Source organism: Notolepis coatsorum (genome assembly GCF_963971535.1).
Source record: "Notolepis coatsorum genome assembly, contig: SCAFFOLD_1460, whole genome shotgun sequence".
Taxonomy (NCBI): domain Eukaryota; kingdom Metazoa; phylum Chordata; class Actinopteri; order Aulopiformes; family Paralepididae; genus Notolepis; species Notolepis coatsorum.
In genome coordinates this window covers 35,001-48,022 of record NW_028174332.1, presented here as the reverse complement: position 1 = coordinate 48,022, position 13,022 = coordinate 35,001, and the positions used below count along the sequence as shown (strand labels likewise).

At 45.9% G+C, this 13,022-nt stretch overlaps 1 protein-coding gene across 1 annotated transcript in view; it reads right to left on the bottom strand.

The window, feature by feature from the left end:
* Positions 1 to 249: 249 nt before the first annotated feature.
* The window catches only part of LOC311247574 (plastin-1-like), a gene marked incomplete at both ends in the record, with an annotated part of 14,426 nt that continues 1,653 nt past the window's right edge, over positions 250 to 13,022 (bottom strand). The window contains 7 exons of the mRNA XM_084338607.1: positions 250 to 345; positions 786 to 928; positions 5,407 to 5,572; positions 5,959 to 6,040; positions 6,829 to 6,964; positions 8,275 to 8,404; positions 10,924 to 11,084. Coding sequence (XP_084194733.1) covers positions 250 to 345; positions 786 to 928; positions 5,407 to 5,572; positions 5,959 to 6,040; positions 6,829 to 6,964; positions 8,275 to 8,404; positions 10,924 to 11,084 — 914 coding nt within the window. The remainder of the gene's footprint in view (positions 346 to 785; positions 929 to 5,406; positions 5,573 to 5,958; positions 6,041 to 6,828; positions 6,965 to 8,274; positions 8,405 to 10,923; positions 11,085 to 13,022) is intronic.

Here is a 13,022-nt window from a genome sequence, read left to right as displayed (position 1 = left end):
AGCTATAGTCCTACTGAATGTTATAGCCCTACTGAAAGCTATAGTCCTACTGAAAGCTATAGTCCTACTAAAAGCTATAGTCCTACTGAAAGCTATAGTCCTACTCAAAGTTATAGCCCTACTGAAAGCTAAAGTCCTCTATCATGAGTGTGTGTCTGCGTGTGTTCATTTATTTTCATTAATTACATTGCTCCTCATCTATCTAGTTTCACGTTCTCATTCACAGACGCGAGACGACAGCGGACTCACGTTGAGGCCGCTCATATCGATGTCCACCATCATCTCTTCGTGGTCTTCTCCTTTGGGAGAGATCTGGTCCAACAGGTAGAAGTAGGCCCGCGAGTCCTATACCGGCAGAATCAGAATCAGAATCAAAATCAGAAAGGTCTTTATTGCCAAGTGAGTGTGCACATACAAGGAATTTGTTTTGGGTCGTTTGGTGCGACATTAACAGACAATTAAAGTAGAATAAAATAAAATGGAATATATAAAACTAAATTAGAATAAAAATACAATATATAATATAATATAGGACAGGGCTGTACAATTGTGCAGGATGTAGTAGAGTATATACACTAAATAAAAATACAGTGGAATAGAATGTAGCAGGGCTGTGCAATTGAGCGGTATTGTGCAAAGAGGTTACACTGTGTGGGCGTGTACGGTGAGTGTGTGATGATGCTTATGCAGATGTCTGTACATGTGTGTTGTGTGCGTGTGTGTGTGTGTGTGTGCGTGTGCGTGTGCGTGCGTGTGCGTGTGTGTGTGTGTGTGTGGGCGGGCACCTTGATGTCTTCACTGAAGTTGCTGATGGGCTGTGTTCCGGCCTGCTCGAGGTGCAGGTTGACCCAGCGGAGCAGCAGCTCCTCAGGAGAGATGGACACGAGATGGTCCAGCTGCTCTCCCTCTAACAGCAGACCAATCAGGGCTACAGGCACATGGGAGAGAAGATGGATTTAACCAATCAGGGCTACAGGCACACGGGAGAGAAGAGGGATTTAACCAATCAGGGCTACAGGCACACGGGAGAGAGGAGGGATTTAACCAATCAGGGCTACAGGCACACGGGAGAGAGGAGGGATTTAACCAATCAGGGCTACAGGCACACGGGAGAGAGGAGGGATTTAACCAATCAGGGCTACAGGCAAACGGGAGAGAGGAGGGATTTAACCAATCAGGGCTACAGGCACACGGGAGAGAAGAGGGATATTTAACCCTTTCACTGAAGGTTAACCCTTTACTATGTGATAGTAAAGGGTTAACCTTCTGTAGTGTGGCAGTGAAAGGGTTAACCGGCCGCCGTGTGGCAGTGAAAGGGTTAACCTTCTGTGTGTTGTCTCAGTGAAAAGGGTTAACCGTTTGGTAGTGCGGCAGTGAAAGGGTTAAAGTGATATTTCACTGTAGTAGAACTCGTCAAGTTTCTCGTTATATTCATTGCACAGTGATCCACGTGCACACACTCAATTTAAACATTCACACTTTAACATTCACTTTAGACACTTTAACATTACACCATATGTTATCTATTTATTCCTAAAGGATTCTTCTACCTCGTTTTTGCATTTTGCATTTTCTTCTTGCATTTTGTACATTTTAGTTTTGTATATTGTATATTTTGTATAGTGTTGGTCTTTACTCTTACTTACTTTTTAACTTTTCTTTTTTACTGTATGAAGCACTCAGTCTTAGGAGGCTCATACAGAACCAAGCATTTCACTATCATGCACATGTGTACCTTATGTGACAAATAAAACAAAACTTGAGACTTGAAACTTTCCTCTATGTAATAATAATAATAATAATAATAATAATAATAATAATAATAATAATAATAATAATAATAATAATAATAATAATAATAATAATGGCTTGGATTTATATAGCACCTTTCACATACTCAAGGTGCTTTACAATAAAAGGGGGAAGGGGGGAGAGGATAACGGTGGCCTAAAACTAAGAAACAAATTACAAAAACAGAACAGAGCAAACAGAACAGAACAACAACAGAACAAAACAAAATAGAACAAACATAATGAGATAGGATGCTAAGGAGCATCAGAGACCATATTATGCCTGGGTGAAGAGGTGGGTTTTCAGCAGGTTTTTAAAGTGGGCGAGTGAGTTTGCATTTCGGATGTCCATGGGGAGGGAAGGGAGTTCCAAAGGTTGGGGGCAGCGACACTAAAAGCCCTGTCCCAATGGTCCGCAACCTGGCTTGTGGTATGGTGAGTAAGCCTGTGTCAGAGGAGCGAAGATTCCGGGAGGGGTGTAGGTGTGGAGAAGGTCGGATAGGTATTGAGGGGCGGTGGTGTGTAGGGGTTTACATGTGAGCAGGAGGATCTTGAAGGTGACAAGTGATTTTACGGGAAGCCAGTGAAGGTGAATGAGGGTGGGGGTGATGTGCTGCCAGGGTTTGGTGCGGGTGAGAACCCTGGCGGCAGAGTTCTGAACGTACTGGAGCCTATCCAGGGCTTTGTGGGTCACCCCGGATAGGACTCCATTACAATAGTCTAAACTGGAGGTGATGAAGGCGTGGATGAGGGTCTCAGCCACAGAGTCTGTAAGTGAGGGCCAGTCTTTTTTTTTTGCCCACTTTTTCTCCTCCTATTTTTCGGTATTTTCCTCCCATCCCAATTTAGTCGTTATGCCAATTCCCCCCTCCCCTTCCTGGTCGTTGCGCGCATGTGCCCCCCACTGGTCGGTCTAGGGAGCCTTGAAGTCTATCACATGCTTCCTCCGATACATAGGAGACAGCCAGCAGCCTCTTTTCACCTGGCAGCGAGGACTCTCATTGGTGAAGTGTAATGGGTGGGAGGTTACACTACCTTCACCATTTCCCTCCCTCGCTGTGCAGGCGCCCTGACCGACCTGTAGGAGTCGCTGTTTACAACGACCAGATTACCACCCACCGGCTTCCCTCCCGCTGACACTGCCAATTGTGCCAGTATGACGACCGGCCAAGCCGGAGGCACCGCTGACAGCCGGATTCGATACCAGTGTCTCTGCGGTGGTAGACAGACGCTTAGTCCGCTGTGCTACCCGGTTGCTAGTGAGGGCCAGAGTCTTGAAATGTTCTTGAGGTGAAAAAAGGCTGATTTAGTGACAGATTTGATATGGGGGATAAATGAGAGTGTGGAGTCCAGAATGACACCTAGGTTACGGACTTCTGAGGAGGGGAGAATGGAGCAGCCATCGATGGTGAGGACTAGATCCCCAATACTTCCTGAGCAGTGCCTTGGAAGCCACAACCATGAGCTCTGTTTTGTTACTGTTGAGTTTGAGACGGTTTGATGACATCCAGGTTTTGAGGTTGTGCAGGCAGTTCAACAGGGACTGGGGAGGGAGCTGTGTGGAGGGTTTGGTGTAGAGATAGAGCTGAGTGTCGTCAGCGTAGCAGTGGAAGTTGAGGCCATGTTGGCGGATGATCTGGCCAAGGGGAAGCATGTAAATTATGAAAAGGAAGGGGCCAAGGACAGAACCTTGAGGTACTCCTTGGTTGACTGGGGCAGGGGGGATCTGGAGTTGTTGATGGTGATAAACTGTTTCCTGTTTGAGAGATATGACTGGAGCCAGGAGAGAGCTGTGCCGGTGATGCTGAGGTAGTCAGACATGAGGTCCAGAAGGGTAGTGTGGCAGACTGTATCAAATGCAGCAGACAGGTTGAGAAAAATTTGAATGTTGATGTGTCCAGAGTCAGCTGAAATGAGGAGGTCGTTGGTGATTTTAATTAGGGCAGTCTCTGTGCTGTGATTTGATTGAAGGGGTTCATAGAGCTCATGGTTGGACATGTGTTGGTGGAGTTGGGCGGCAACTGCTCTTTCCAAGATCTTACTGAGGAAAGGAAGGTTGGAGATCGGCCGGTAGTTGTTGAGTTCATCCGGGTCCAAACCTTGTTTTTTCAGGATGGGGGTGACTGCAGCCATTTTGAGACTGGAGGGTACAGTGCCAGACGCTAAGGAGGTGTTAATAATGTTACCCATGATGGGGGACAGAACAGGGAGACATGACTTGATGAGGGTTGTGGGAAGGGGGTCAAGGGAACAGGTGGAGGCTTTGGATTTGGTGACCAACTCAGTAACATGATCAGAATCCACAGGGGAGAAGAAGGAGAGGGGGGGGCATGCTGGCTGGGTGGGTGTCTTTTTGACAACGGGTGTAGGAGGTGAGGAGGAGGAGGGGGGGGGGGGGGCTGAAGCTGACTGTAGCTGTTGTCCACTTTGGCCTGAAAAAAGTCCTGAAACTTGGAGCATAGGTCAGAGGCTTCAGTAATGGGGGGGGGGGGGGGGGGAGGGGGGCGCAAGGGGGCGGAGTAGCCGGTCAATGGTGGAGAACAGCAGTCTGGGATTGTGTTGATGGTTGGCGATGAGGTTGGCGTGGTATGATGTTTTGGTCCGGGTTAGAGCTTCTTTGTAAGACTGTATATGGTCGTTGGAGGCCTCACGGTGGGCAACGAGACCAGACTTCCTGTAGAGCCTCTCGAGTTGTCTACCGTGGGTTTTCATGTAAGTGCATCTACAAGTAAAATAGTCACCATACGGCTGTCCCTGTCGTCCTCTGTCAACACCACCATTCCTCCCAGGTGTCACTTCACTTCCATTCGTTTTGAGGAACAGACCAAAGCCTTGTTGATCCAGTTAACAAACGTAACGTGTTTATATTGTAGTGAAGTATAACATCTAGGTCCTCAAAATGAATGAAAGTGAATGAGGAGCCTGACACCTGGGAGGACTGTTGGTGTCAATATCTGCCTCAGCTTGCTTCTCTGCATTTAAATCCAAACTGTTACACAGGTTCTGACACTAAGGAGTGGTCAGCTACAAGGTGACAGTGAAAACAGAAGGAGTGGTCAGCTACAAGGTGACAGTGAAAACAGAAGGAGTGGTCAGCTACAAGGTGACAGTGAAAACAGAAGGAGTGGTCAGCTACAAGGTGACAGTGAAAACAGAAGGAGTGGTCAGCTACAAGGTGACAGTGAAAACAGAAGGAGTGGTCAGCTACAAGGTGACAGTGAAAACAGAAGGAGTGGTCAGCTACAAGGTGAGAGTGAAAACAGAAGTCACTAAGGAGTGGTCAGCTACAAGGTGACAGTGAAAACAGAAGTCACTAAGGAGTGGTCAGCTACAAGGTGACAGTGAAAACAGAAGTCACTAAGGAGTGGTCAGCTACAAGGTGACAGTGAAAACAGAAGTCACTAAGGAGTGGTCAGCTACGTGGTGACGGTGAAAACAGAAGTCACTAAGGAGTGGTCAGTGTGTGCAGGCCCGGATCTACCATAATGGGCATCCTGGGCGCCCTCGGCGCATAGAGGCCCTCCACGGTGGTAGTTCATTTGTTGGGCTCCACAGAAATATATGATATGACCAATGAATGAAATTAAATCAGCCTTGAGTGTGTGTTGCTGCTGACCTTCGTTCCTGCTGATCTCGATGTCGGCGAAGAGGCCGATCTTGATGATCTGCCAGAGCAGCCCCAGCACCAGGTGGGGTTTCCCTGCCATGAGGTCGTGGGCGTCGATGTTCACCACCGTGCAGCCGATAGCCGAGGCTGAGTTCAGGGCCAGGACCAGGTTCTCCTACAAAAGAGACATTCAATGAGAATGAATGTCTCTCTGTTCTGTAACTTCAGTTTATGCTATATATACACCATATTATATATATATACTGTATATACCTTTTTTTATATATACATTTGTTTATTGCATTTAAATAGAAAATGTAAACAAACACACCTACACACCTCCCCCATCCTAAAAAGACTGATGGAGGCTAACAGTTTGATGTAAACTAAGACTGAACCACTGATGTAGACTAACAGACTGATGTAGACTAACAGACTGATGTAGACTAACAGACTGATGTAGACTGATGTAGACTAACAGACTGATGTAGACTGATGGAGGCTAACAGACTGATGTAGACTGATGGAGGCTAACAGACTGATGTAGACTAACATACTGACCGTCATGGTGAAGGTGGTGCATTTCTTGGTGTTGATGACTCTCTCGTCAATAGTGTCTGGCTGAGACAGATTGATCATTTTACTGAAAAGAGAACAAATGAGTGAGTGAGTGAGTGAGTGAGTGAGTGAGTGAGTGAGTGAGTGAGTGAGTGAGTGAGTGAGTGAGTGAGTGTGTGAGTGTGTGTGTGAATGAGTGAACGATTGAGTGAACGATTGAGTGAGTGTGTGAGTGAGTGAACGATTGAGTGAATGATTGAGTGAGTGTGTGAGTGAGTGTGTGAGTGAGTGAACGATTGAGTGAACGATTGAGTGAGTGTGTGAGTGAGTGAACGATTGAGTGAGTGAGTGAGCGAGTGTGTGAGTGAGTGAACGATTGAGTGAGTGAGTGAGCGAGTGAATGATTGAGTGAGTGAGTGAGCGATTGAGTGAGTGAGTGAGTGAGTGAGTGAGCGATTGAGTGAGTGAGTGAGTGAGTGAGTGAGCGAGCGATTGAGTGAGTGAGTGAGTGAGTGAGTGAGTGAGTGAGTGAGTGAGTGAGTGAGAGACAATGGCCAAGTACATTGGCTATATGAGTGAATGAGTGAACGAGTGAATGAGTGAATGAATGAGTGAATGAGTGAGGCGTGTCTGTCTCTATATGAGGGGGTGAGTCACAGCATGAAGCCTCCATGTTGAACCTGCTCCACGCTCCTCCTACCCCGGGCGACGCCCAGAGAGAATTCATTCCCACTGATAAGAGAGGATTAACGATTATGTATCAAACCATAACGTGTAGTTGTGTACGTGTACAGTGTGTAGTTGTGTACATGCACGGTGTGTAGTTGTGTACGTGTCCAGTGTGTAGTTGTGTACATGTACGGTGTGAGTTACCAGAGCAGGATTCCATCTCTGACGGAGGTGAAGAGAGAGTCTGGGTTCTCTGGGTTCATGGGCAGCAGATGAGTGCAGTCTGGGTCTTTGGCCAAAGCCTTGTTGATCCAGTTAACGAACGCCACCTTCTCCTCATCTAACACACACACACACACACACACACACACACACACACACACACACACACACACACACACACACACACACACACACACACACACACACACACACACACACACACACACACACACACACACACACACACACACACACACACACACACACACACACACACACACACACACACACACACACACACACACACACACATTTGAAATGCTTTATTTATGTCCACATAAATACAAAGTACATTAAGGACATAAACACGAACAGTGCAATTAGCTCATTGGGAGTCATTCAATTACATTTGTTACTGTGCAGCACCCATCGTACACATACAATATTGACACAGATGATGTTTCAAATGTGGGTTAACAGATACAATAGCACACACACACATACGCACACACACACACACACACACACACACACACACACACACACACACACACACACACACACACACACACACACACACACACACACACACACACACACACACACATTAGAGCATGGTTGAAAACTAGGACAGTTATGTCAGGTATTACATATTTTCATCCATATGTGCTCATGTGTGAATACGAGATGCACACGGTAACAGGAACAGCTGGGCCGCGTCGACACACTCTCACCTCACTCTGTCTGCTCAGGGAGCGGATTTGATTCCAAATGTAAAAATAAAACCAGATTGAAATGTCTAAGTGGCGCAGTGGGCAAGGCGCTCGCCACTAACGCAGGAGATGCTGGGTTCGAGCCCAGCTCTCAGCGTTGCTACCAGCTTGGCTGGTCGTTCATACTAACACAATTGGCAGTGTTAGGGGTGGGAAAGCTGGTGGGTGGGGATTGGACGTTGTGGACAGCAACTCCTACAGGTCGGTTGGTGCGCCTGTACAGCAGAATCAGGAAGCATCGGGGGCAGCGTAAGCCTCCCACGCGTTACTCCTCGCCACTGAGAGGTCGCGCTGTACAGGTGAAAAGATGCGACAGCTGCCTCCTCGTGTACCGGAGGGGACACGTGATGCAAGGCTTGGTCCTCACTGCAGCCGACCAGTGGGAGGCATGGTCTAGCAACGTTCGAGACAGGGGAGGGGAGAATTGAAGGGAGAATTGGCGAGGCGAAATTGGGATGGGAGAAAAATAGAAAAATAAGGAGAAAAAGTGGATAAAAAAAAATTTAAATGTCTATCGTTAGCAATGAATGGGATTTTCTCTTGAGTCAAAAGAGAGCTATAGCCTCAGCTCTGAAACACACTCACACACGCACACACACACGCGCGTGCACGCACACGCACACAGACACACACACACACGGGTTAGGTCTCTCACCGGAGTAGGAATGCTGTGTTCCTTCACTGGAGATGCCTGACGTTCCTCCGAAGGAGCGGATCCCGTGCCGCCTGGCGATGGTTTTCCTGAACGTCTCACTGAACTCTTTACTCTTCAGCTCCTGGTAGATCTGCACATGGAACAGCGTGTGTGTGTGTGTGTGTGTGTGTGTGTGTGTGTGTGTGTGTGTGTGTGTGTGTGTGTGTGTGTGTGTGTGTGTGTGTGTGTGTGTGTGTGTGTGTGTGTGTGTGTGTGTGTGTGTGTGTGTGTGTGTGTGTGTGTGTGTGTGAGTGAGTGAGTGAGTGAGTGAGTGAGTGAGTGAGTGAGTGAGTGAGTGAGTGAGTGAGTGAGTGAGTGAGTGAGTGAGTGAGTGAGTGAGTGAGTGAGTGAGTGAGTGAGTGAGTGAGTGAGTGAGTGAGTGAGTGAGTGAGTGAGTGAGTGTGTGTGTGTGTGTGTGTGTGTGTGTGTGTGTGTGAGTGAGTGAGTGAGTGAGTGAGTGAGTGAGTGAGTGAGTGAGTGAGTGAGTGAGTGAGTGAATGAATGAATGAATGAATGAATGAATGAATGACATTTTATTTTCGTGTCATGTCCGACGACCCATCCCTTACGGGATTATAAAACACCAAAAACAACAATTGAACGTAACAATCACTTCCCATAGTTTCTACACTACACCATGCACATCATCAGAGGCCAAAATACATCACATATGTTATTTCCGTGCGTTTATCCCAAGCTTTCTCTAAATATTCAGCAAGTGCAAAAACCCTGTGATCAAAAATCCATTTTAATCTATCTGCATCACTAAACCACATTAACTCAAGGTTTTTACACCTGTCAAATAACTTTTATAGTGGACAATAAAACATAAAATGAAACTCATTCTCAATATCGATACCACAGTAAATACAGATCCGCTCCTCTTCTGTGACCCCCCCGGTAACGTCTGTCTCGAGGTGCAGGGGGCAAATCCCAGAGCGGAGCTGGGCACACAATGACCTTCGTCTTTTTGATAATGGAGCACACACATATTTTTCATTTCTATAACAACTTTTGATCGTACTAAATGTTCCTAGTTTTGGTTTATGTAGTATTTCCTGTGACCATTTAATCTGATGTATATTAGACAATTAGGCTTCCTTAACCAAGGAGATGTTAACAGTATTTACATTCTGGAAAAGGTCAGATGCTCCAATTTCACTGAGGGTGTCGTCTATCTCACTTGCCCATGCGCCTTTTACAGTTACATCCCGGTTGAAAATGTTCCTAGCAACTCGACTCTCTGGCATTTTTATAAATATGTTCCATAAAGCTAACATGTTGCCTTTCCATCTTATGTGTATAATAATAATAATAATAATAATAATAATAATGATCCCCTCCTCCCTCCCATTCTTATTATTCCCCCACACCTCTCCAACCTGTCTACCCTCCCCATTTATAGACCTTTGTCTCTCACCCCCCCCCCTTTCAACCTTCTCCAGCCCTCCCCAACCCATGTCAACCCCCTCCTCCTCCTCCATCTAACTCACCCCTCCCCCTCCTAGCTCCCCTTCAACCCAATACCTGGCCCTTCAACCCAATACCTGGCCCTCCAACCCAATACCTGGCCCTCCAACCCAATACCTGGCCCTCCAACCCAATACCTGGCCCATCCTACACACAATCCCTTTCTCTCTACTATAAAGACCTAGGTTTTACTGGATTCTATGAGCTCTTTCGGGGGATATACTAGGCCTGTGTCTCTCCTGGAGTCGTCCAGCAATAACTCTCCACCTAGTTGTACTTGATACTCTGTTTGAGCTAAATAAACCTGTGTTAACTAAGTCTACATCCGACTGAGTACATCCTTACTCATGGTGAATTCCTCAACCGTGTGTACCAGGTTTAACCCTTTCAGATTTGTCGGAATGTTTAGAGGCTCTTACGGCTCTCGGCGGCCAGTAGCCAGTGTGACTGAAGTTCAGGAACTCTGCGTCAGGTTTAAAGACGCATTAACTACGATTTCTGAGGATTTGAAACAGTACCATGTAGACTCAACCACACACACACACACACACATGGAACGGTTGAGTCTATGTGCGTTTTCTAAGAGGTTGTACGTGTACGTTTGTCTTTTTTATTTATAATTTTTTCTTTTTTAAATGCTACTGTATATGCATTTAAATGCTACTGCATATAATCCCTCTATATACTTACTTATACACCTGCAAATAGCTTAGCTTTGTATCATAGCATGTACAAATGCTGTATATACATTCTCACCACATATATATCTATCCACACCTGTATTTACCTGCACATAGTCTTTTGCATATCTGTAGATAGATACTATATCTATATCTGTACATATCCTACACTTACTAGTTACGCTGCTGGACAGTATGACTTACTACCATACTGTCTTTTACACCTGTACCACTGTACATATTATAATACAACTCAGTACATACATCTGATTAGCACTACACTCAGTAGTACTAATCTATATATTTTATACCCAGTTTAATCACCTGTACGTTGTATATTGCTATTGCACTTTACTGTTATATTTTCACTCTGGTCGGATGCCAAACTTATTTTCGTTTGGACTGTATGATGACAATACATTTGAATCTAATCTAATCTAATCTAAGTATGGAGTCTTACTGAGACAAATTCCTCGAAGCTGATCTTCTCGTCCTTGTTGGTGTCTCCAGCGATGAAGGTCTCCACGATCTCCCGCACGCGGTACCCTGGCATGCAGAAGCTGGCCTCTCGGAACAGCTCCTGGAGCTCGTAGTCGCTCACATAGCCACTGTTGTCGATGTCTAAGGACATATACGCATCCGCACAAGCATGAACGCACGCACACACACACACACACACACACACACACACACACACACACACACACACACACACACACACACACACACACACACACACACACACACACACACACACACACACACACACACACACACACACACACACACACACACACACACACACACAGAGAGAGATAGACACACACACACACATACACACACACACACACATGCATCACATTTACATCTAGTCATGGAGCTGAAACACTTTCATCCAAAGCGACTTACACGTTCTGTACAACAAGTCAGCAGGAAGGGTACAACTCTGGCAGCTAAGGGTCAGTAACATTGTTCATCAAACAGTGTTGAACTTGAGTGCTACAATCTTGAGTGCATATTAGTATAGACATACTAGCAAAGTAGGTAGTAATATAGGCAAGGTAGATCCCTTAGTAGCAGAGTGCATGCTAGTTAAAGACAGTACAAAGGTTAGCATGCATTCCTATCTAAACTTGTGAGGACTATTAACTAAATTCCAGCTGCAATATTCCTTACTTAGCCCCTTAAACCTAACCTTAACCCATCCGATTACACGGCTCACCTTAACACTTTCAATGCCAGCCACGCGTTTTGTCGTTAGTTCATGCCGACCGCTGAGTGCCCGCCAACGCTATATAGCGTTTGTTTGTCGTATTTATTTTTATTGGCGATTTGAATTCATATTTCATCAATCGAGCCTCAGGTTAGTGCTACAGAGTCTCTCTGAGCTCAATTTGGAAGATACCGCCCCCTATCGTATCTCCCTGTGTAACTGCACCCCATTACTTTAGACTGATGAAGGGGGGGGGGGGGGCAGTTTCCTCATTTTACTTTTCCGTCAAGCCAACTGAAGAATCCATTGTGATTGCCGGCCCGGAAAACGTGTGGATTATGTATTTACAGTACCCAACGCTGAATCAATAAACGCGATCGATATTTGGAATGGCGATCAGGAATTGGAATAATCTTTTTGGATAACATCTGATCTGAGGTAAGGAATTTATTTTACCAGTCTTAGGATAATCAGAGCTGTTTTCACAGATATATCAGCGTTTGCCCTATGCGTGTGTGTGTGTGTGTGCGAGATCAGGAAATGAGAGAATCGATATTTCAGCCCGCTTCTATAGCGTGCATAAGTACACATATACTATCGATAATCTAGCGTTTATTTGAAAACTATTCATAAATAGGCCGAAAAATTACAATGTTTTTGTGTATGCCAGAATATTTCAGTAAAGGGCGATTACATTACATATACATTACATTACAAGTTCTGTACGACAAGTCATCAGGAAGGGCACAACTCTATCAGCTGAGTAACAATGTTCATCAAAGTGTTGAGTGCTACACTGTAGGTTAGTTTATTAGGACAAGTAAGGTTAGTTAGGGTTAGATCTTTTTATTTATTTATTTATTTTATATATTTTTTTTTATTCAGATAATGGTTGAAGAAGTGCGTCTTTAGTCGACGGCGAAAGATTTGACGGGTTTCGGCTGTCCTAACTGGGGTGGGTAGTTCATTCCACCATTGTGGGGCAAGGACTGAGAATAGGCGACTTCTCTTTGATGACCCTCCGGGAGCTTGGATAGGAGTAGGTCTGAGGCGGCCAGAAGATGCAGAGCGTAGGGGTCTTGAGGGTGTGTAGTTAGAGACCATTGACCGGAGGTAGGCGGGAGCGGTTCCCTTTGCCGCACGGTATGCTAAGTCGAGGGCCTTGAAGCGGATTCGTGCAGCAATGGGGAGCCAGTGCAGGTCCCTAAGAAGTGGGGTGACATGGGCCGACTTCGGTAGGTTTGAGATCAGGCGGGCCGCTGCGTTCTGAATGAGTTGAAGAGGCTTAGTGGCAGTGGCCGGGAGGCCAGCGAGCAGTGCGTTGCAGTAGTCGAGGCGGGAGATGA